General features: G+C 39.0%; 1 protein-coding gene across 5 annotated transcripts in view; it reads left to right on the forward strand.

The window, feature by feature from the left end:
- Positions 1-20,736, forward strand: part of AP4E1 (adaptor related protein complex 4 subunit epsilon 1) — a 73,547-nt gene extending 52,811 nt beyond the window's left edge. For all 5 annotated transcript variants that reach the window (XM_036301400.1, XM_036301391.1, XM_036301408.1 and 2 more), the window contains 7 exons: positions 434-548; positions 3,447-3,570; positions 8,493-8,748; positions 11,936-12,487; positions 13,680-13,870; positions 16,304-16,461; positions 17,673-20,736. In XM_036301400.1, coding sequence (XP_036157293.1) covers positions 434-548; positions 3,447-3,570; positions 8,493-8,748; positions 11,936-12,487; positions 13,680-13,870; positions 16,304-16,461; positions 17,673-17,833 — 1,557 coding nt within the window. In that variant the 3' untranslated portion in view covers positions 17,834-20,736. The remainder of the gene's footprint in view (positions 1-433; positions 549-3,446; positions 3,571-8,492; positions 8,749-11,935; positions 12,488-13,679; positions 13,871-16,303; positions 16,462-17,672) is intronic.
- The last annotated feature ends 4,696 nt before the right edge of the window (positions 20,737-25,432 follow it).

Below are 25,432 nucleotides of genomic sequence, written 5' to 3' on the forward strand. Positions count from 1 at the left end.
GAAGCTGAAAGAGATAAGGAACTTATTCTCTCCCCTTTTATCCCTCAACAGCTGGAAACTAATACAGATTATAGCTTTAGTATATGATGTGTCTTCTCCTCTGGTAGGTTACAAGTCTCATGAGGGCAGGTACTGTGTCTTCTTTTGTCTCTATCATAGGAGCTAACATGATGCCCTAATATATTGGATGCTCAAAAATGTATTCCTTGTTGCAGTGAAACTCAGTAATAATTGCAAATGACTTAGCTAAGTGATTTGATTATAGATGTTTCAGAAAGCTACAGAGTTAGGTAGTATTTTTGGAATTGAATCTCTGCTTTTCACCTAAAAAATGTTTTTAGGATATATGGGCTGAAAGTACCTATGTGAACATACAATCTACTGTTTTAGGGCAGATTTTTTAATTCCTGATTTTTGCTTCAATTTGATATAGGTAGATGCTTCCTTATCTTTTCTGGATAGTCATGTGGCTGAAGAACTCAGTCAGGGGGCAGCACCGTACAAACCTCACCACCAACGGCAGGAGGAAAAGCTTTCCCAGGAAAAAGGTAATTTTTATGAGTTTATAGGCTAGGTTATAGGGATCTCTTTTTTTTTTTTCCTAATGGAAAAAATATCCATGGGTAAGGATTGATTTTTAGAGAGAGTGGAAGGAGGGGGAAGAGGGAGAGAAATATCAATGTGAGAGAGACACATCCATGGGTTGCCTCTTGCATGTGCCAGTACTGGGGCTGAGGAACGAACCTGCAACCAGGTAATGCCCTTGACAAGGAGTTGAACCTGTCACTCTACCATTGAGCCACACCGGCCAGGGTGGGGCATCTTTTTTTATGTGTGTAAGTAAATAATTGAGGGTATTTACTTTTATTTTTCCTCTTTAAATCTGTTGTGACTTGTTTACCCTGACTAGGTCGTTGGAAACCCAGGAAAAAACAGTTAGCCTAGAGGTTTTCCTAAAGTCATAGGTTTCCTATACAGCAGTGCCTAAGATATGACAGCCATCCAGGAATTTCAAAAGACCTGCTTGGCAGGTGGAATTATCATGTTGGTCACTGTGATAGAGGGCTGACAGATAGTAGTATGAGCATACCTGTGAAACAATTTTAGGAAGAAACTGGTTCTATGGACTAGTGAGTTTCATTTTCATTCTGTGCAGTCTTGTATATCTTAAGTGTGTTAGAACACTTCCTCCAACAAAATATGTGATCAGTGACGTTAGGAACAGCGAAGGCAGGAAAGAATTTAAGAAATGTAGCTGTCAGGGAAAGATTTCTGTCATGATTTTAGTAAAGAGGAAATTACTTAATGGCTTAAATAATTTAATGGTTTTGTTGAGTACTTAATATTTTCTAGGCTCTGTGCTAGGCATATGAGTACAACTAAATGGTTGATCCTAAAATGAGACCAAAAAGCACAAACAATAATAATAAGCATGATGTTATCTTTTTGTAGAAGTATTTGTTCTTTTAAAGTTTGTGACATATTGTTTAGCACAGTGATACCCTGTATTGATAGAATATGTGTGTGTGTGTGGGGGGGGGAGGGGGCGGTAAATAAATTTTGAGTTATAATTGCTCGACCTGTGACTGTAGTGCATATAGAAGCCTTATGACATCCAGGGCAAGGAGTGAAAATCTGGAGTTCCAGAGTGGGAGATGTGGTCCGTTTGCCATATTCCTTATTTCCAGTGTGCCTGGGCCATCAGCCTGCTATTACTACAGTTCAGGGGTCAGGTAGGGAAGGGGAGATAGGATGAAGAGCCTAGTTCCTGCCATTGCCTGTCTCTATTCTTAAAATAAGGTAAGTGGCTGATGTAAATATAATAGATAATCCTGGAATTCCCCAAACGAATGAATTCCTTTGCCAAGTACTGTTCCCCCATAGAACATCATTATAAATGGGGTTAAGCTCTCAAATTAGGCTCTTCCCTTTTCTTCCAAAATCTATTTTTCAAAAGTTTTCTAAAGTAAAATCCAAATTTCATGAGCTTAGGCTATCTGTTACATCATGGGGAGAGAAATCAGTTATAAGACAGGACATAGCCCTGTCCCTATACCTTCTATATTTAAATCTCTGAAAGCTTCGCTGTATGTACACAAAGGTCTATGGGTGATCGGTGAAGTCAGCTTGATTCTGATTATCAAATCAGCATTTGGAAACTGCTGACCTAGTCTGAACTCTTCACTTTATAAAGGAATAAAGGTCTAGTTCATATACTTAGTTAACACCTGACCTACATCAAGAACTCATTTTTCCTGGTTATCAATTTGCACATTACTTTTTTCTACTGCACATTGCTTCCTCTTCTATATCATTCATTTAGCTAACAAACAAACATTTAATTGGTACTTTTTGGGTCACATACTCTTCGTCAGTAAGGGAGATTTCACATTGAGGGCTATGTGTCTTTGGAAGAGGCAATGTAATATAGTAGTTGAGAGTGAAACTCTGGAACCAGAATGTCTCATTTCTTTTTTCTTTCTTTCTTATCTGCCTGTATCATTTCCTTTCTTTGTAATCTTGGGTAAGTTCGTGGCAACTTCTTTGCCACAATTTCTTCATTTGTAAAATGAGTATATCCACATTAATATATTCTTAGGTACTTTTTATGATTTAAGAAGAAAAAAGATATATGAGGCAGTTAGGAAAACAAATATACATAGTGGGACCTTATACAAAGCAGAAGGTTATTGCTCTTTCCCATTAAAGAAATATAAGTATCCAGCCTAGGATTGATGTTGGCTTCATGAATATAGGAGAGGAAGGGAGGGAAGAAAGATGTCAAAGGAGTCTGGAAATGCCATCTCTTTTCTGGGTGGCCATGTACCTAGCTAAGAATCAAGGGTTCTGTTACTGAGAAAGAAGAGAATGTATATTGGCATCTGCTCTACCACAATAACATGAATTTTCAAGGCTCTGGCTGAGTTCATTTGGGTGTACAGGCTCAATGGAATCCGAACCTGAGTAAGCCTGTTCCTCATCAGGAGGGGAGGTTTCACATCGAGGGCTATGTCGGTCTGTTCAGTACAGGAATGTGCCATTTTGTTAAGCAAAATGCAGCCATCTCTTCGTTCATAGCTGCTTAAACGTTTTTGCTTGAGAGCAGCAACTTTTCAATAGATCTGGTTTATTAGCTCTCTTTCCTAATTGAATTTTTTTTTTAGGTTCTAAGGGAGGTAAAATGATAAAAATGAAGTACTGTCTTTGATCAGCTAATGGTATGAAGACTGTAGTAGTATTAAATAAATCATAGCTGCTTTGTTATTGTTATAAATTTTTGGTTAGATCATTTCCAAGTTCCCTTCCAGTTTAAAAATTGTCACTGGATTCTAGTCTTCAGTTATTTTATTTTAGTAATGATGGTAACTTTGATAATTTTTGCCTTTTTAAAAATAATTTTGGCTTTGTTTTAAATATAAACCATTCTTATTGTTTTAAATTTCTAGTTCTCAATTTTGAACCATATGGACTCTCCTTTTCTTCATCTGGCTTTACTGGACGACAGTCTCCTGCTGGCATTTCTCTGGGTTCAGATATATCTGGAAACAGTGCAGAAATAGGGCTGAAAGAGTAAGTTCCTTTCTTATTAAAATTGAGAACATGGGAATATTTAAATGTCTTTAAATGTAGAGGGGTTCCTGAAAGATAAATTCTGCTTGGGCTGTTGTTTCTATTAATTGCTCTCCAAAAAGTATTGATACGATACAGTATGCCTTTACACTTTAAGAGAGTTTGCGCCCTAGCTGGTTTGGCTCAGTGGATGTAGCATCAGCCAGCCCATGGACTGATGAGTCCCAGGTGCGATTCTGGCCAAGGGCACACACCTCGGTTGCAGGCTCAATCCCTGGCCCTGGTTGGGGTGCATGCAGGAGGCAACCAATCGATGTGTCTCTCTCACATCGATGTTTCTCTCTCTGTCTCTCTCCCTGTCTTCCATTCTCTCTCTCTTTTTAAAAACTATATTTTTATTGATTTCAGAGAGAAAGGGAGAGGGAAAGAGAGATAGAAACATCAATGATGCCCTAGCTGGTTTGGCTCAGTGGATAGAGCCTCAGCCTGCGGACTAAAGAGTCCCAAGTTTGATTCCTGTCAAAGGCACATGCCCAGGTTGTGGGCTCGATCCCCAGTGTGGGGAGGGGTGGGGGTGTAGGAGGCAGCCAATCAGTGATTCTCTCTCATCATTGATGTTTCTATCTCTCCCTCTCCCTTCCTCTCTGAAATCAATAAAAAAATATTTTTTTAAAAAAGAAACATCAATGATGAGAGAGAATTATTGATTGGCTACCTCCTGCACGCCCCCTACTGGGGATCGAGCCCACATCCCCAGCATGTGCTCTTGACCAGAATAGAACCTGGGACCCTTCAGTCCGCAGGCTGACGCTCTATCTACTGAGCCAAATCAGCTAGGGCTCTTCCACTCTCTTTAAAAATCAATGGAAAAATATCATTGGATGAGGATCAACAAAAAAATAAAAATAAAAATAAAAGAGAGAGAGAGAGAGAGACAGAGAGAGAGAGAGAGATTGCTTATTTCCAAGATAGCATAGGATGTATACGACCTTTACACATAGTAATGATGTGTGTATTATTACTACATATTGTATGTATATGTGTGTGTATATATGTGTGTGTATAATATATTTAAAGAAGTATATCACAACTTACATACCCAGGTGAATATTGAGCATATAATTCTACATTTCTCATAATCGACTTTTCATAACCATCTCATTGGAAGATTGACAGATATAGAGATGAACATAAAATAAGGTGATTGACTTCACCTGAGGAAGTTGTGTGCTTTACTCAAAATGCTTTTAGAGTCCCTTTCCTTGAAAATTGGTGATACAGATGTCTAAATGTCTTATGTGCAGCCAAAAGGTAACCTTGTTAAGTAGGTTTTGATTTTGGAAATATAAATAAATTACTCTCAGAAAGATGATTAAATTAAATGAGATAATTATGCAAAGTGCCTCATATAGCTGAGTACATAGTGATTAATAAATGGTAGCTGTCATCATTATCGTTATCCAAAAGCTGAGTTTATCAAATAAAATTTCTGATTAATCTGGATGACTTTGGTCACTATTCTGTTGTGATATGAAGTAAATGAAAATGGCCTTCTTGTTTGTGTAGGAGCTTCTTCTAAAAGAGTTCAAGTGTTTTGAGTAATGGCAGCATTGTTGGAATAAATGTGATAAAATCTCAAAGGTGACAACTTTCAAAGATGACATTTGAATTTTGAGTTTTCATATGTTCATTAAGGAGTCATTCACCTTATTTTATGTTCATCTTTACATTTGTCAGTCTTCCAGGGAGATGGTTGTAAGAAGTATTTCTCAGATCAAAAACACATAGATCATGAGGAATGTAGAATGATATGCTGAATGAAGTGGCATAAATTCAAATTCTCTTCCTTAGCCTTTTTTCCTGCTCTGTGGACACCCATTTCTTTCTCAGACATTTAATTTTTGGCATTCCAAGCATGGAAAGCAGGTATGGTTTGTAGGCATGTGTTAGTGGAGGTGATAGCAATTAAGTGCCTCAAATAGGGAACTGAGGGGCAAGGGAAGGAGAGACAACGCTCCAAACCCAGGGAGGAGACATAGTCCCTTTACCTGCACAACAATTGACAGCATCTGCTTTTTAGTATTGAACTAAGTATTAAACAGGGCCTTGTAAATTCTATGTGCAAACATGTACTACTCTCAGAGACAGGGCATTTGGCAAAGCAGCTAAGGAATTACACATATGCTGTATTACCATAAAATGGAACACAAGGGTGCATTGAAAATTCTTTTCCAAAGAGGACCACAGCTCACTCATTATTTCAGATTAGAAACCTCTGTGGTAGTTGGCCAGGTGAATCAGCTTTAGGGAGGAGACTGTCACTCTTTGTAGTCTCTAGCAAGGTGATAGCAAAGCAGTTGCCAGCCCAATTGAGAATTTCTTACCCTAAGTCCTATTATAGGCAGTACCATACCTCAAATGGCAATTCCTAGAGCTGAGTGTAAAATATGTCCTCAATCTTTTGAAGGTTGCTTGGCCAGAATTTACTTCTGCGTTTGAATGGTCTGAGTCAAAATAATACAAGGTATACCATTTGTATTAGGTTTTTATTATTATCCAAATCCAGACCAAGATGACTCATGTTTAAAAACATTTTTTTACAGTATGTTTTATATCATATTTTGTATATGAAGGCTTTATGCTGCTCTCTTATTTACTTGTCTGCCTATGGAAGGAAGGGGAAAGAAACAGGTTTGGGCAGAGGAAGTAGTTCAGATGCCATGCAGTGCAATGACAGATTTTACTGACCCCATGGGGAGCTCTGGAGCTAGAATGGCCCTTCAGAGTATCCTCAGGTGGACAAAATGGGTGGACAGGGCTCTGTGCTTAAGTTCATCAGTTGCTGCGTGTGGGTTGCTCCGGAAGCAGCGTTATCTTCGGTGAGGTGGCCTTCTGCCTAAGGCAGTGGGGGGGGTGGCACTGCCAACAGCAGGGACAGTACAGCTCTGCATTGAAGGGAGATCTGTATGGAGCATCCTGGTGTCCAAAACACCTGCCTTTTTAAAAAAACTAGTATTTGAATCATTTATTAGTAAAACTTGGGGACTTGCTTTTAAAAAAAATCATTAAAGGATATGTCTTGGAAAGCTGGGTTATAGAAGCTCTATATAATCCTGCTGTGAACATTATGGATCCCTTTGAATTGCTGTTGGTGAGCACCCTAAAGATACTGGGGGTCATTTTAGTGGCTACCATGAGCACTTTTGGATCTGCTCATGCAAGGACAACCAGTTTTCTTGTAAGAGGTTGATAGATAACAGTTTTTATTTTTTAAATAACTTTTTATTTTATTTTATTTTCTTAAATATATTTTTATTGATTTCAGAGAGGAAAAAAGAGGGAGAGAGAGATAGAAACATCAATGATGAGAGAGAATCATTGATAGGCTGCCTTTTGCAGGCCCCCCATTGGGGATTAAGCCTGCAGCCCAGCCTGGGCATGTGCCCTGACCAAGAATCAAACCATGACCTTTTGGTTCCTAGGTGGATGCTCAACCACTGAGCCATGCTGGCCAGGCTATTTTTATCTTAAAAAAAATATTTTTATTGATTTCAGAGAGAAAGGGAGAGGGAGAGAGAGAGAAAGACATCAATGATGAGAGAGAATCATCAATCGGCTGCCTCCTGTACACCCCCTCAGGAATTGAGCCCTTAACTTAGGCATGTGCTCTGACTGGGAATCAAACTGTGACCTCCTGGTTCATAGGTGGGCATTCAACCACTGAGCCACCTGGTCTGGGCTTAATAACTTTTTAGAAAATTCTTTGGTACCTGAAAGAAAGAGAGAAATGGAGATACTTGTAAAGGACCATTTAGCAGCAAAATTTATTGAGGAGGAATGGACTGATTCCCTGTAGGTCATTCTTTATTAACATTCAGATTTTCTTTCAGCCAATTAGTACTTAATAGCTATTAGTTCTTCACTCAGTATGAAGTATAACTACCTATTTTTGTTTCTGGCATTATACAGAAAATCAAAGTGATCACGATTCTAACTAATTAGAAGGGAATCATAATCAGTACAAACATTTCTGAGTCTTTCTTTTATGATCTGCCTATCTTGTAGTGAAAATTTCCAAAATGCTATTTTGGACCACAGCAGGGCTACTTAAACGAGCCAAGTGCCAAGGACACACAGTTCTTATATGAACATAATAGAGGCAATCTTTGGCTGTTTCAGCCTGTACTTATGGTTATATTAGACACTGCAGATTCATAGCTGTCATTTTTGGGACAGCAGTAGGTGAGTCCAAATTCTAATCACTACTTTAATTCTTCTTCAACTCAGGTATAAAAACCTCCTAATCTTCATGTTTTTTTTAAAAATCTTTTTTCTTTTATAAATCAAACCTCGCTTCATTTTTATAAAGGTATATTGTAATGGTTGAAAATGTAGCTAGTGTTCATATCAAGAAAACCTTTTGGATTAAAGGTAAGTTTATACATTGGAGTGGATTTGAATGATTATTTTTTTTACAACAGGATTTTATTTGATGAATTTATGTAGAGCTAATTCTTTCATTGAGTGATTATAGCTAAAAAACTTAAGAGTCATTTCTCATCTTTAACTCATCAGAATTGAAGATATTTTGCAAAGTCATTGGGGTTAAGGAACTGATTTACAGTAGTTCTATTTGTGGACACCTTATGTAAGCAATTAAATGAAAATTAAATGATCTAAATTTTAAACTATGTCTAGAGTTCTGTTGCCTTAAATCCTTTGTCTGAAGGATGGTGGGGGGGGGGGGGTTGGCTGTAACTAAAATAAAATCTAGAGATCTAGATTTTGCTTTGGGCATACAAAATAAAATAAAAAGCTGTTTTTAAAAGGCCGTGGCAACGACAGATTTTAAAAAATGCCTCAAGAAAGTAATTGCTTAGCAGTTACTTAAATTGACTTGATTTCATTATCAATCTCCTTAGGACAAGTAGCTTGAAGCTGGAAGGTATACAGAAATTGTGGGGGAAAGAGGGCTATCTTCCCAAGAAGGAAAGCAAAACTGGTGATGAAACGGAAGCTCCGCCTGTTTCTCAAGAGAGCATAATAGAGAATGTCGACCAAACGATAACAAAAAAGGACCCATCTCAAGCCCTTACCCAGTCTAAAGAGGAGAAAGAAAAGCAGCTGCTGGCATCATCATTATTTGTTGGGCTAGGATCAGAAAGTACAGTCAATTTGGTAAGTAGCCAGTTATATTCCTCTGAGAGTCTGTGTCCCCTGTTTCATATAAAAAACCTTGCTCTATGAAAGCTCTAGGCCATTATCTATATCTATCTATCTATCTATCTATCTATCTATCTATCTATCTATCTAGTGGGAAATCGCTTTCCCAGCTCCAGAGCCACCAATGACACACCTTTGTATTCCTGAAAGAGAAAATCTAATTGGCTCAGCTTGAGTAAGGAGTTCTCTCTAGTCTGTCTAGTCAGCTAGGCAAGGGGCAGGGCCCAAATAAAGTTATAACTGTAACTAAGAGTATTCTCACCCTAGTGGGTGGAGAACAGTTCTCAGTGGGAGGGGTTTGATGGAAATACTGTCAACAATAATAGTTCAACAATATTGATTTGTCTGTGAAAAAAGTACTTCTCAAAATGATGTTTTTAATAGTGAAAAATAGGAGTCAATTTAGGTGTCTAACAGGAGAAAGGGTACATAAATTACATCAGCTCAGAATACTACTCAGCCATTAAAAATGATAAGTACTGCATTGTAAAATAAAAAATACTTAGGGTATATTAAAAATAATATAAAATTCTGTTTACATCTTGCCTATAACTGTTAAGAAGATAAAAGTGTTTTGAGATTGAGTGAATTATACAAAAATGGAAACTACATTCAGGCATTACGATTATAGTGATTTTCAAAAGTTTTTATCCTAATGTATTATTCTCATAGTAAAAGAAGGGCAGGTGCTATTTTTAAAAATATATTTATTTTTATTGATTTCAGGGAGGAAGGGAGAGGGAGAGAGAGAGAGATAAAAACATCACTGATGAGAGAGAATAATTGACTGGCTGCCTCTTGCATATCCCATACTGAGAATTGATCATGAAACCTGGGCATGTACCCTGAATGGGAATCAAACTATGATCTCCTGGTTCATAGGTCGATGCTCAACCACTGAGCCACACCTGCTGGGCAAGGTACTATTTTTGAGTGTCTGAAAATTCCATGTCATTTTCCATTTGGTGGCCTGATGAACATACCTAGTGCAAAATTGTGATTAGAGCTACATTTTCTTCAGTTTTACATGATCCCAGTTCTTTCATCCTCCTTCTCCCTTAGTGGAATTTTCTCTCCATCCCTGTCAACACTAGGCCAGACTCCAGGCTATATTCTTTACTGTATCTCTGTCTTTTACAGATCCCATTTCTGTTAGACTTGATATTCATTCCCTCCTAAGAAAAAACAAATTTAGCCTAACAGTATTGCTTGCAGTAAATGGCTTGTTGTCACTCGTTTCAGGGGATCCTTTGCTGAAGTCTTTGTGTAGGCTTAGTACTTTCTGGAGCAACACATTACCATCATTTAAAACATGTTTCCTGTTCATGTCTCTCAGCCACAAATTTAATGTGTTTTCTATCTTAACTAAGTACTTTTCACTGACTAGCTGTAACTTTACTGTTTGAGTTGCTACCACAGTCGAGTACAAATTTCTTTTTTCTTCCCCACAGTTTCACAAACAGAAGATTTGTTTCTAGCAACCTCAGCATATGATTTTTGTTGTTGTTTCTTATTAAATCAAGAACTTTCACCTTTTCGTTTAAAGGAAGCATTGTATTGCTTCTCTTTGGTGTATCTAAATTGCCAGCTTCACTATTATATTTTGGGGGCAATTATTAAAGTAAAATATGGGCACATGAATTACAAGCACTGCAATACTGAGACAGTTGATCTGATAACCCAGGGGGCTAAGTGACTAATGGGGTAGCTATCATATACAGCCTGGATATGCTAGACAAAGGAATGATTCACGTCCTGGGATGTACATAGCAGGACAGTGAGAGATTTTATCACACTACTATGAATGACGTGCAATTTGAAACTTATGTATTATTTATTTCTGAAAATTTCCATTTAATATTTTTGGACTGATGTTGACTGTAGGTAACTGAAACCATGGAAAGCAAAATCACAGATAAGGGGGACTACTGTCTGTCTAATTCAAGTTCTATGGCTACTGGAATGGAAATCCTTCACCCACCCACCCCCACTTGTTTTTGTCTTAAAACTGTTAGTTTTTGTGTGATGACTTCTGAATTGAATGGGAGGAGACAGACTCATGCCTTACTTTTGAGAGTTGGAAGAGGTGTTGGGACTTGAAAGAATGAGAGAGTATGGACAGGGACCTAGAATTCTGGTAAACTAGAGTCATGTGAAGGTTAGCCATGTGGTGATACAGCCCCCAGGAAGGTGTAGGCATGGACTTAGAGTAGTGAGTGCCAGTCTGTTCTACTGATTTTAGATAGGACTTTGAGAGGCAAGGGGACACTTGAGTCACTCTTCTTACATAGATTTGCAAGCCATTCCTCAGGAGGGTTAGCTCAAGGATGGCAAATTTACTGTTCCCATCTCTAGAATCCATAGCAAACATCACTAGTCACTTATAGAATTCTTTCCTGCTATGTGTTCCAGTCAGCCATTGCCAGTTGATTCTTGAGGTAAAACCAGTTTTTCTTCCCTGTTTATTGACTCATAGGCCATGAAATCATGATTATTGTATATTACTGAGTCAGGGTTTGAGCCATCCCTGTATTTGAGGAGAACTCTATAAGAAAACTCAAGAACAAAAAAATAGCTGGGTTTTTCACTCTTTTTAATTTACGCAATTCTGTACTCTAGTATTCTGAAATCTAGCAAGTTTTTAGAATTATTTACATTGGACTTTTTAACATTTCTTTCTTTTATGTGTTATTTACTTTTATTTTTAAAATATATTTTTATTGATTTCAGAGAGGAGGGGAGAAGGAGAGAGAGAAACATCAATGATGACAGAGAATCATTGATCAGCTGCTCCCTGCACACTCTCTGCTGGGATTGAGCCCGCATCCTGGCATGTGCCCTGACTGGGAATGAAACCATAATTTCCTGGTTCATGGTTGACACTCAAACACCCACCCATGGCCAGGCTGATTTTATGTGTTATTAAATGAGAAATAGGATTTAGCTAGTAGTTCAATGTTATATAGCTGTCAGAATTTCAGGGCTTAACATTTTATTTATCTCTGATTCTTTTTTATTCTGTGCTTTATAGATAGAACTTCAGCAAGCTATTAAATTGCTCATTTGAAATTATAGAAAAATGTTTAAAACTCATGATTAGAAGAATGCTTTCTTTTTATATTATTATGTTTCATTTTCACAGCTAGGAAAAGCAGATACCATCTCTCACAAGTTCAGAAGGAAATCAAAAGTCAAAGAAGCCATAAGTGGAGAAAAAACCAGTGCTCATAATATGACCCGTTCTTCCTTTAGTTCTCCTACAAATGTGACTTATGAAGAAGATTATTACTTGGATAATTTGCGGGATGGAAGAGACAAAGAATTAGAGAAATTTGCTCTAAGTGCAGAACTTCTGGGTTCCGAGTCACTCGCAGAACCGCCCTTGGTGGAGAAACTCTCAGAGTGCAGGCGACCCGCACCTTCCTTGTTTGCTGATGACATGGAAGTGTTTCACCCTCCCCGGTCCACCTCAGCCTCACTTGCCAGTGAGAGCTCCCTAGCTTCTTTGTTGGAAGAAACTACTGACCACATGCACTCAGATCTTACGGAGGTCTGCGGCACTGAAGCCATGTCATTGTCTTCTTACAGAATTTGGAAAGATGATTGTTTACTCATGGTGTGGTTAGTTTCTAATAAGAGTGGTTCAGAATTGGAAGGTGTTAACTTAGAAATTGCTCCTGCAGAAAATTTCAAGGTATGACAATCGTTTGTTATTTCTTGCCTTAAATGTACAGTGCTTAGCATTTCTGCTGTTGGCTCTTCTGATGGTTTGTGCATTTTTTTTCACATTCTTCCTTCCTCTTTAGCAAAAAAAAAAGAAAGTACAAGATATGACAGATTATTTAATTTGTGTAGGGGTGAATTATTCAAAAGATTCAAGGAAACATAATAAAGGTTGTATTGGAGAAGGCCACAAATACAGGGGTGACAAAAATAGGTTTACAATTGTGAATACGTGAAACAGAGTTTATTCTTGTATTATTTATTAATTATTGCATTATTTTCCATGTGAACAACTGTAAACCTACTTTTGCTCCACCCTATATAAAATGAGTTTTGATAGAGCACAGTAGTTACAAATATAGACGCTTGACTCAGACTGCTTGCCTTTGAATCTTGCTTCTGCTGCTTTTTAGCTGTGTTCCATTATCAAGTTATATACCTGCTTTGTGCCATAGTTTCCTGGCATTTTAAGTGAAGATATTAATAGTGCCTTTGCATCATAGAGTGCTCAGGCTTCAGTCATTTCTTGCCTGGCTCCAAGAGACCTCCATTGTGATTTCTGGAAATAATGCTATTTGTGTTATTATGTGGCTATCCTTGGTGGAGTTATAATGAGATTTGACCAGTAGATCAGTATTCCACAAAACTGACCTAATTTCTTCTATGAGCTAGATTGTGTTGAATGGGATAGTACCTTGGCCTGACCAGGGCAGAAGTTCTAGATTTGCATAAGAATCACCTATGGAACTTAAAACAAAACAAAACCCAATTCAGTTGCCTGAATTCTAGCACCAGTAGTTGAGTAAGGGTGGAAAATGGAAAGGGAAGGCACCTGTATATATCTTTTACCTCTCCTAGCTTTAAAGATCTGGTGCTAGCCAGGATCGAGAGCCACAAGACTAGAGTTTAATACATACTTTTTTGTTCTCAAATTATACAGAGGCTTTCATTGTAATGACATTTGTTACTTTTTTTTATATGTGTACTATTCTTGATTATCTGTGTTAGTGAATTTTTCTCAAGTGAAGTTGTTAGTCATCTTCATAATGTAGTTATTAACATCTCACAGTAATGTGCTTTACTTAAATTAAATAGAAATTTGGTATTCATATGATAGTCTCTATCAATCCCTTCTTCAATACTTGTATTACTTTTATCTACAGATCACTGAGCAACCCGGATGCTGCTTGCCTATAATAGAAGCAGAGAACACAAAAAACTTTCAATATAGTGTGCAGATGGAAAAACCTTTTACAGAAGGGAATCTTTCTGGTTTTATAAATTACCAAATGATGAACACTCATGCTGTTCAGCTAGAATTTTCAGTGAACTTATCACTGTTAGATTTTATTAGGTAAGTATTTTCTGGAATGTTAACTCAGGTTATTCAGTCATTCAGCATATGTTCATTGGGCCTCCTCTCTGGACAGAAGTACTATGCTAGGTGCTAGAGAGTATAACAATTCAGACACAGCCCCTACTGTCCAGCCTAGGGAGGAGACATTGAACAATCATATCAACGCATATGTAATTGTGAATTGTAGAGAAAATAAATGGTACAGTGACCAATTATAATATGGGACCTGATTTAGGTTGGGGTTGGTTGGTGATCCTGGAAAACTTCTGAGAGAAACTGATATTAAAGTAATGTTTAAACTGAAATAACTTTAAAGATTCCACATGGCTTTTCTTAAAGCTTTTCAAATTTCTCATTTGTATTTTGTTTGATTAATTCTGTTTATTAAACTTTAGAGATCTGCAAGAAAATTACTCAGCAAAGTTATACTTTTATTAGACACTGGAGGCCCGGTGCACAAAATTCGTGCACTTAGAGGGGTTCCCCTCAGCCCGGCCTGCGCTGTCTCGTAGTCCAGGAGCCCTCAGAGATGTCCAACTGATGGCTTAGGCCCGCTCCCCGTTAGGAACAGGTCTAAGCCGTCAGTCGGACGTCCTTAGCACTGCCACAGAGGGGGGAGAGGCTCCCACCACTGCCGCTGTGCTCGCCAGCCATGAGCCCGGCTTTTGGCTGAGCGGTGCTCCCCCTGTGGGAGCGCACTGACCACCAGGGGTCAGCTCCTGCATTGAGTGTCTGTCCCCTGATGGTCAGTGTGTGTCATAGCAACCGGTTGTTCCTCCGTTTGGTTGATTTGCATATTAGCCTTTTATTATATAGGATTATATTAGTATTTAGCATTATGCTAGGCACTGTTCAGTGTTACCAAAATAATTGAAAACTGCCTAACTCGTCTCTCATTTAGTGTTACGAATATATTTTTGTACTGTATTCAAACATTTTTTTAAATTCATTTTTTAATTCTCACCTGAGGATATTTTTTCCATTGACTTTTAGAGAGGAGGGAAGGGATGGGGAGGGGGGGAGGGAGGGAGGGAGGGAGGGAGAGAGAGAGAGAGAGAGAGAGAGAGAGAGAGGAGAGAAAGAGACAAGGTGAGAGAGACATATTGATTGGTTGCCTCCCGCACATGCCCCGACCGGCAGGGATGGACCTGCAACTGAGGTACAATGCCTTGACCAGGAATTGAACCTGGGACCCTTCAGTCCACGGGCTGATGCTCTAATCATTGAGCAAAACAAGCCAGGGCTGTATTCAAACATTTTTTTAAATGAAGGCTGCTTGAACCAAGAATGCAGAATACCGGGGATTGTCTGTAAAACTTTTAAACTCTCCACACTCTGGTTGTGTTACAGTACTTCAGTTTTTGCCTACTCTCTAAAGTCTTTCAGTATGAACATGTCTATTAATCTGTCAGAGTATTTATACTTATGTTGCTATATAAGAACTTACATTCTTTGACTGTGAGGTATCTCCCATGGTGTGCATTCATAACCCGAAGAAGCACAATATATATAACAATTCCTCTGTGTATATTAATAAAATCCTCTGTCTTTAAAAATATTTTCCTAATTATAAAATTGATATATACATATTATTAAAATATTTTCCTAATTATAAAATTGATATATACATATTATAAAAATTTAAATGCTGTAGAAAAATATAAGTAGAACATAAAAGTTCTCTATAATTCCACCTCAGTATACCACAGTGTTAGCTATTTGATCTTTAGTCTCATGAATCATTTTTAAAATATGTGCATTTGCTAAAATCTTTTCTGTTGGTCTAATTTACTTAAGGTGCTTGGTCTTTATATTCATGCTCCTGTATATGACTTTGATAGAGTGTCTCCTTATCCCCTAATCCAGAATGTATATGAAAGAAAACTTTTGTTTTTTTTAAAAAATATATTTTATTGATTTTTTTGCAGAGAGGAAGAGAGAGGGATAGAGAGTTAGAAATATCGATGAGAGAGAAACATCGATCAGCTGCCTCCTGCACACCCCCTACTGGGATGTGCCCTCAACCAAGGTACATGTCCTTGACCGGAATCGAACCTGGGACCTTTCAGTCCGCAGGCTGACGCTCTATCCACTGAGCCAAACCAGTTAGGGCTGAAAGAAAAGTTTTGTTATATTTGAATGATTCATGAAATTACTTGGAAACATTTTACTGAAATCGCTAATACTAAGGAAAAGAACTAGGTGATTTATTGAAAAAACATTTGCACTTTAATAACATTTCTTGCTTCAGGTTGGAGGGTGAAAAAATGGTTAGCATTCTAATCATATTTAGTTTAAAAACTTAATTTTTTGTGGGACCCAGATTTACAGTAATTGTTTTATTCCCGGGAATCATTTAAAATGTATGTTTTTTGTTTAGAATTATTTAATTCTTTTGGACATCAATCTAATTTTAAACATTATTTTCAGACCATTAAAAATTTCAACTGAAGCCTTTGGCAAACTCTGGTTATCCTTTGCAAATGATGTGAAGCAAAATGTAAAAATGTCAGAATCTCAAGCTGCTCTGCCTTCTGCCCTGAAGACACTGCGACGGAAACTGAGACTCCATGTTGTTGACATTATAGGTTCGTAGTTACGAAAAGGCCCTCCTGTGTTTATGAGGGCTTCTCACAGCCAGAGCACAGATCAGCTCTCACAAGGGTCAGATATCTTAGAGCCGTATTTCCTGTTGTTAGTATCTTTTAGAGGAGTGTGTTCTTCAGATTTTATTAAAGAATTTTTGTGGTAAAATATACATAACAAAATTTGCTACTTTAACTTTTCTTAAATGTACAGGTTAGTAGCTTTAAGTATATTCGTGGTGTTGTGTAACTATTGCCACCATCATCTCCTGAGCTTTTCCTTCTCCCCTAACTAAAACTCTACCCATTAAACAATAGCTCTCATCATCTCCCTCTCCAGTCCCTGACACCTACCATCCTGTTTTCTCTCTCTATGAATTTGACATTAGGTACCTCATAGAAGTGGGATCATACAATATTTGCCCTTTTGTGTTTGGCTTATTTCACATAACATAATATCTTCAAGGTTCATCTGTATTGTGGCATGTGTCAAGCTTTCCTAATGAATTCTGTTCCATTGTATGAATAGGCCACATTTTGTTTACCCATTCATCTGTCGATGGACACTTGAGTTGCTTCCACTTTTTGGCTACTATGAATAATGCTGCTCTGAATAGAGGTGTACAGATACCAGAGTTCAAGTCCCAGAAGTAGAATTGCTGGATCATATGGTAATTCTATATGTAATTTTTGGAAAAGTAGTATCATTATTTTTTAAAATGTTTTTGTATTGATTTTAGAGAGAGAGGAAGGGAGAGAGATAGAGAGAAACATCGATGAGAGAGAAATATCGATTGGCTCCTTCCTGCACAGCCCTTATGGGGATTACGCCTGCAACCGGGCATGTGCCTTGACTGGGAATTGGACCAGTAACCTCCTGGTTCATGGGTCAACGCTCAACCACTGAACCACACCAGGCTATCATATCGTTTTTCACAGCAACGGCACCATTTACATTCCCATCAGCAATGTACAAGGGTTCAAATTTCTCCATGTCCTCACTAACCCTTGTATTTATTTATTGTGATAATTGCCATCCTCATGGGTGTGAAGTGGTAAGTGGTATTTCATTATGGGGTTGATAAGCATTTCCTTAATGAGCAGTGATGTTGATTATCTTTTCATGTGCTTATTGGCCATTGTGTGTCTTCTTTGTAGAACTGTCTACTGAAGTTCCTTTGTATTAAAGAATTTTTAATTTTTGTTGTTTGTAGGCAGTGAAGGGCTGTTGGCCTGTCAGCTGCTCCCATCCATCCCCTGTTTGCTGCATTTCCGAGTTCATGGTGACGTATTAGCCCTATGGTTTAGATCCTCCTGCTCTACTCTTCCTGACTATTTATTGTATCAGTGTCAAAAGGTGATGGAGGGATCCTAGCAGAAGCTCTTATATTTTACTCCATCAAAACAAATGGTTTACATATATAAACTTATTTACCAAAGTAAATAATTCATGGTACTTCTAATGAAAATGGGGATAATTGCAAATTGTGGTATTATGTGTTTCCTTTATGATTCCTGATCAAGAAAGATCCCCAGGAAACTGTATCCTTAATCTTTTACTCAGGATTGTACAGTATGTTTGGGTCCTAAAGAGTGACCTGAGCTAATGTTATAAACTGCTAATGCTTTATATATAACTTAGTGTAGAGGGACTGAAAATATTTATTTTGTTATAAGTAATTTTATAGCAAATTTACTCTAGTGTTAGCCGATTTGTAGTAAAGTCAAGTTTGAGTTCTGCATTAATGTGGGGAAGACATGGAATTGATAACCCCAGACCTAATTCACATTTGGCTTTGGAATGCAGTGTGTGCTTTTTGGTAGGCACGTCATTATTTTCAATTATGTTTTGCTTAGATCGGTGTTGAACTAAGTTGGCACAGCACACACTTAGTTCAAAAGATCCATGAGCATGCTGGGTATTGGGGATCCAATCTGTGATACAGTTATTATAGATAACTTGCTATACGTAATTGCAGATAATTTGGCTAGAAAGTTTGTTTTCCATTTGTGTTTATTTTTAATATTAAAAATGAATCACTGTATTTTTATGTTAAAAACTCAGAGCCATTTACAAAATATTATCATAGAGAAACAAAACCCACAAGCGCACACAGTACTAAAGCAAACATATAAAAGGACTTCTTAGTTATGGCAAATCTCTTAGTTACCACTTTGGTTCTTTTAGCAAGTTGAAATTTGTGATTAGAGTATACATAGTAAAACCATTTTCCTGGTCTTTAAATCCACTAGTATGCAGTGGATGCCACCGCAACAGTGACTAAGTATACCATACAGGTCTTCAGTAAAAGACATCATTTTCATGTTATAGTTGTGCCTTTGTGGCCTCTGTCAGAACTGTTATCAGTCTAATATGGACCATAATCTTGAGATTGTACATTAAGGTTAAAAACAGAAATTATATTTTATAAAACCTTATGGTGCTGTGGAGATATTTATTATTTCTCTTTTTCTGACACTTCACCATGGAGACTATTCAGGTAATATAGTTTTAAGTTATTGAAGCTAATGCTCTGGTTACTTGGTACTGTGTGTCGACCAGGTATGGAATTCTGGTTATAGGCTATCTCACTAATCATAGCTGATCTGAAAGACGCTAAGGGGATTCCCCAGAGCTGATATATTTCATTAGTTATTTGTGTCTAGCATATTCCTTCCTAAAAACAAAACAGTATTTTTTAAAATTAAGTTTTAAGTTATTCATTTAAAAAATATGTCATACCTTGTTACTTTCATGCTTTTAGAAACAGCAAAATCTTTATATAAGAGCAATGAGAAGTGACTGGAGTTTCCTGTGTAGGTTTCTCCTTTTAAATAGAAGGTGAGATTCATCCTCAAGCTCCTAGCAGTGTCGCGGTGAAGGGGACATGCTGTCTGTGGAGGTGTGGTGGGCGCTGGCGGCTGCAGCATCAGCTTCCTCTTTATTTCTGCCTCTGTCGGCAGCACCCCCACCTGATTCTGCTGTTACTCTGACAAAGAGACAGGAAGTGCCCTCTCACTTTGCAGAGGGATGCAGTTTGTGGCACAGGAGATGCCCCGATTTTTTGCGCCCTTACTTCCATGTGTTTGCATGGTCACTCAGGCTGGGTTGAGTGTAGAGCAGTGAATGTAAGGTGCCCAGCAAACCCGAGGACAGCTGATCTGGGAGAGATTACAATGAGCTGCTGCGTTGTTACAAGGGTGCAGCAGCAGTTGTCATGAGAGACATGCTTGGCCTATAGATTGTCCAGTGGTGAGAGACGTGCAGTGGTAGGTGAGGGCTGGGAACATGATTTTGGGTCTTCCAAAGGGAGAGTGGTGTTATTTTGTTCTTTCTGAACCCACTAAATAAAAAGTAGGGTTACAGGATTTCTACTGAAATGTTTAGTAGAATGTTTACAATTTTTATATTTTTATGGTTTTAAAAACAATAGTAGGAAAGAGTAGATTTTAAAGAACTTCAGAGCACTATATTTTCTGTCTAAAGTATTTCAGTGTTTTAAGTTCTAAATCAGACATCACTATCGTTTTTTGTATTATAGATGTGACTACAAAGTAGGGAGAATGATTGATGTTGGTAGATCATCTCCTCACCTTATAGTCATCATTTAGTCAAGTGAAGGGGCATCATTTGGAATAAAAGCTAGGGGGTGGGGTTACTCACCTGTGTGAATTTTGTGCCAGGCATCTTTGCTGAGAATGCAGGTGGCAGCAAGTGTGAATCTGGAGGGAATGAAGGGAAGGTAGCAAAGTCTTAAGAGCAGGTTGAAGGATCAAGCTCCCAGCAGAATAGTCCCTGTGGAGGCAGGCAGAGCAGGCTCAGGGAACGTGGGTCTGAGTAAGGATCCTTCTAAAAAACTGCAGATGGGAGCTGAGCAGGTACCAAGTGCTTAAGTGCCAAGCGTGCCAACCACAGCCTATGCTCTTCAGAGGAGCATTGTTTGAAACAATATTCTATCATCTACCAAATAGTTGTGGTAAAAATGCAGTATTTTGTTTTTTTCCTTTATTTTATTTCATGTTAATAATATTTTAAAATATCGAGCTATTTGTCTTAATTTTTATGGATAAATGTGGTCTTTATCTCATGATTGTGAGCCACTAAAGTGCACTGAACCTATTCATATGTCTTCAAGGTGTTTTGCTGTGTTAAAATTTTAGGAGGGAAAAATGCAACAGAATAACAACTTAGTAACCATTGATTACCTTGTTTTGGAGTTGAATTCTGTAATTTGAAATAATTCAGTGAAACATCTAATAAATACAAAGTGATCTATACGGTTCTTTGGTCTGTGTATTTTTTATTTAAATAGCTGAATAATAAGTAGTACTATTCAGTAATTTGATAAACATTAGCTAAAAAAGAGTAGAAACAACTGGAATGGGATGAAAAGAGTAAGTTACTCATTAAGGCCCATAAGAATCTGGCCTGATGGGTTATTAAAAATAAAGATATTGCTGTTTTTATGTTATGTTCCGAGAGAACTTTGCGGGCTTCCGACAGGTTAGAGTGTGGATGATCCTCAGGTGCCTGTCCAGACCCCCAGCTTTCAGTCTAGCCTGGCCAGAGATCCCAGAGTTCTCTTTCTTTAATGCCCTCTCCTTACAGCTGCCTCCAGATGGATGAACCACAGTAAGTCAGATAAGACTCTGGATCTTTTGGCCATCTTGTTGTATGCATATTGTAAAACACAAAGCTAGATCAGAAGTGGCTTTTAAATCTCACTGATTTATGCCTCCTATTGGCTAAAATGTAGGGCAGGAAAACATAAGATGTGAAGCTTCATCTTTGGGGCACCGAGGAGTTTAAATGCCCACAGTAGTAATTGAAAGGAAAAGGGCTCTTGAAGGGCAGAGTGGCTTGCAGCCAAATGGACCAGGGTTAATGATTGAATGAAAGTTATTTGTTTGTGTGCATAATGAGAGACTGAGCTTTTTATGGTGGAACCATCTGTATATTTTTATGTCCCTTTTGTCTGGTACATAATAGGCACTCAGTAATAGGCAATTGGTTTATTGAGTGAATGACCTACCCCCTCAAAATAAGTAATCTGAAACCAAATAATGTCCAGGGATTGATTTTAGTAATACTGTGGCTTTCTCAGAAATAAAGTGATCTGATGTGGTTTACAGATATAAATCAGTAAAAAAGGTTCCAGTGAAAATACCTTGTGCCAGTTTGGAGAGAAGAAACATAACTGCTTGATGAGATTCTTGCCAGCCTGAAGGCTAAGTCCTGTGAAAACTTCCATGGCATTTAAGAGATCTCTTAGAAATTATGACTTGGGCCTGGCCGGCATGGCTCAGTGATTGAACATTGACCTATGAACCAGTAGGTCACGGTTCCATTCCAGGTCGGGGCACATGCCAGGGTTGTAGGCTCAATCAATCCCCATTGTGGGGTATGCGGGAGGCAGCCGATCGATGATTCTCTCTCATAATTGATGTTTCTATCTCTCTCTCCCTCTTCCTTCTCTGAAATCAATAAAAATATTAAAAAGAAATTAAAAAAAGAGAAATTATGATTTGGAGGAGGGGGACCTGAGTTATTGCAGATGTCCGTAAAGTTTTACTGGTCTAGAAGAACTAGTGCTAGGACAGAAAGCAGCAGATATTTGATCAGTGAAGTTAAAGTTAAATACTGGGAGCTAGTGACTATGACAAGGCAGATTTACCAGCTAAATTAGCATCACCTGTTTAGAAAAGCACACTGATAACGGAAGAGACAACTATATTGACATTAATAGGTCAATAGCATCAGGAAAGTAGGGAAGGAGCAGGCCCTCTGGGATAAAGCATCAGGAAAAGGAGATACTTAAAAGGAAATGTGTTTCATTTGTGTCACATGGGAAAATGTATGCTAGGTGCATGAATCCAAGATAGGAGGGTACCCAAAAAATGAGCCCCAGAGAACCCTGAGCACTTGAAGATGGGCCTCGATGTGAGGTAAGTACAGATGATGTCGAACTCAGGAGTTGCTTGAAGCGGCTGTAACGCTGAAAAAGCAGTGGGTTGCAGCTTGTTTGTGGGCTTTGTTCCAAGGGAAGGAATCAATTTCCTTTAGTTATTTTAAACTATTTTCCTAAGTGGATGAGTACTTTTACTTCCCTAAAACATTAAATTGCCAATGTGACTAAATGGCTGACCTCAGGAAGTTTTTCCCTAATGGGGTCTGGCAGGACATGTGCCAAATGGTTAGAGGCTGGAGCCCAGAGATTATATTTCAGTGAGAGAAAAGTAATTAGAAAGCTATTTAATTGTACATTTCTCTATGCCTATGTGACAAGTAAGAACAGAGGCAAGGCATGGGTGTTCTTAGGGAGAGGCATTTGGTCTGAATTGTTACCACGTAATTGAATGAAGGTAAGGGCAAAACCAGTGATTAGGACGAGCTGGTCCCTTGATGATAGATTATCACGGTATAAGAATTTATTTTTTCGCCCTAACCGGTTTGGCTCAGTGGATAGAGCATCAGCCTGCGGACTGAAGTTCCCAGGTTCGATTCCGGTCAAGGGCATGTACCTTGGTTGCGGGCACCTCCCCAGTAGGGAGTGTGCAGGAGGCAGCTGATGGATGTTTCTCTCTCATCGATGTTTCTAACTCTCTAGCCCTCTCCCTTCCTCTCTGTAAAAAACCAATAAAATATATTAAAACAACAACAACAACATGATTTAAAAAAAAAAAGAATTTATTTTTTTCATCTAGTTGACTGACTAATGGTTGATGGGGTCAAGTAGAAGAGTTATTGTGAGCTATGGGAAAAATGAAATGATTTGAACCCAAACATTGGACCAGTCTTCACCTACAGAAGTGATGAGTGTTATGCCCAGATTTCAAGATCCCCAAAAAACCACGCCAGGGAGCCAGTCTGATGCAAAAGCAGAGGGTCTCTTATACAAGCTCGCTTGGTCCCCCCCTTGCCTCCATTACTGGGTGCAAGAGAGAGCCCCGAATCCCAAGAGAACAAAGAATTTATAGGGCTTGGGGTCTGGGGGCAGGGTGCAGCTAGGGTCTGGTTACACAAAGACGGGGGGGTGGCCAGCATACTTTTGGCCTTGGGCTAGTTTCCCCCGCTTTCCCATTGGCCGAGATAAGGGCAGGCTGAGTAACTGATACACCCTGTGGCTTTTTCTTGGAAGAGGGGTTAAGGACAAGCCATCAGTCCTGCTCTGTCCTTTCATTCCCCCCTTGTCTTGGAACTTCCGGCTCAATCATGAGATGGACTGCATTTCTATTCCACCGTTGCTAGAGGCCCATACTGGGCACACAGAACTATCAATTGAACTATTCTTATAAGCTTAACAAATGGTCCGGTGGAAGGGAAAGAAACCATTTTGGCTTTAATAACTTCTATTGAAATAGGATTTTTCTTCTTAAAATTCCTCCATGGCTATCAAAAAAAGCCAAATCAAGATTAATTTATCTACTGTCCTGATGTTTGCATAAACACAACAAGAATGGTAACTGACTACCTTTGCTGGGATTTCATGGTTGAACCTTAATGTGCCCCGTAGGGCCAGGAAGCCAAGCCATCCAGCTGCCATCAGGCCTGCCTGCGGTATCTGCTGAGCTAGGTGAATCTTTCACCTGTAGCAACTCCACCTGAGCCCACGCTCCAGGCTTTAAGGCCCATCTCAGTAGCCCTCCTACTCGTTGCGGCCCAGAGTGTGTGGGGGTTCCGCAGGGATGCAGAGGCATCTTTACTGCTCCCCTTTTACTCTTACCAACTGCCAGTGATGGTAGGGCATGGGCCTGACGCTCCAGCGCCAGCCATCTTCAGGGCTCCCAAGCAGGATACCAGGCTTTCTTCGTGGCATTTTTACTGGCTTCAAGTCTTTAGCGCTCAGACAGGGCTCTTTAAAACATGATACTCCAGTCAAAGTTTTCCGTTAATAAAACCACTACTAGGAACCAGTATTATTGAATCTATGCAAAGAAACGTACTTATTTAGCATTGCCAGATTCCGGAGGAATTACATAAGGAGAAAAACATACTGACCTACTCTAAGATTTTCTGACTTTCCTTGCTAATTCCTTTTCATGGATTTAAAACAAAACAGTAATTGTTGGTATAAAACCTTCTTTCTATGCATAACCATGCCTCAGACCTTCTAGTCTAAACAGGCTTTTTCCAGCTTTACTACCCCTGACATGGGCATGGTGACTCAGGCCTGCAAGACAGTATTACAGGCTGTCAACTGTTAGCTGTCTCTCAACAGAGACCAAAACCTGATGGGCACCCTTCCCTGCCCAGTTGGGCACTTGCCCTCTTGGCAGCTAGACACCCTTTACTTTTGGGGGTCACCCCACACAGCTCCCTTCCAGGACAGCCAACATACATTCAAACCTGCAAAAGAATCAAAGGTTAATATAACATATCAATACAATGAAACATAATATTGGTATCATGGCCGCTTCAGGTAGCCAAATTTTCTACTAAACATGTGATCCTATAAATGGTCCTTGTCTCTTTGGAGTCATGTCCATGAAGATGCAGGCATTATCTAAGTGTATTACACAGTATTGTGGGGGCTCCTGGTGACAGGAGCGATCGCGAGTCATGTTTCCGGCATCAGGCAGGTCAAGCACTCCGTAGCTTGAGCTTGAGCGGGTTGCGTTGATCTTGATCGATCGATGCTCCATTTGGTGATGAAGTCTTTCCGGATGGATCCAGGTCACGACTCTGTCTACCTTGAGAGCGGTGGGGGTCTTCAGCACCACAGTGTAGGGACCCTTCCAACGTGGCTCTAGGGTCTCCCAGCAGTGCCTTCTGATGTAGACCCAATCTCCTGGTCTATGCTGATGAGGAGTTGGGGTTGGGCTGGTCCCGTAGATGGCGCGGAGGCGCGGCCAAATGTCCTCATGCGCCCTCTGGAGCCCTCTCAAGGAAAGAGATTATTAAAGAAAAGCCACCCAGTCCTCGCCAGTCTCTGAGTCAGATTCCTCCTCTCTTGGAGAACTTCAAAGTCCTGAT

The sequence above is a fragment of the Myotis myotis genome, unplaced genomic scaffold, assembly GCF_014108235.1.
Source record: "Myotis myotis isolate mMyoMyo1 unplaced genomic scaffold, mMyoMyo1.p scaffold_m19_p_1, whole genome shotgun sequence".
Classification (NCBI taxonomy): Eukaryota; Metazoa; Chordata; class Mammalia; order Chiroptera; family Vespertilionidae; genus Myotis; species Myotis myotis.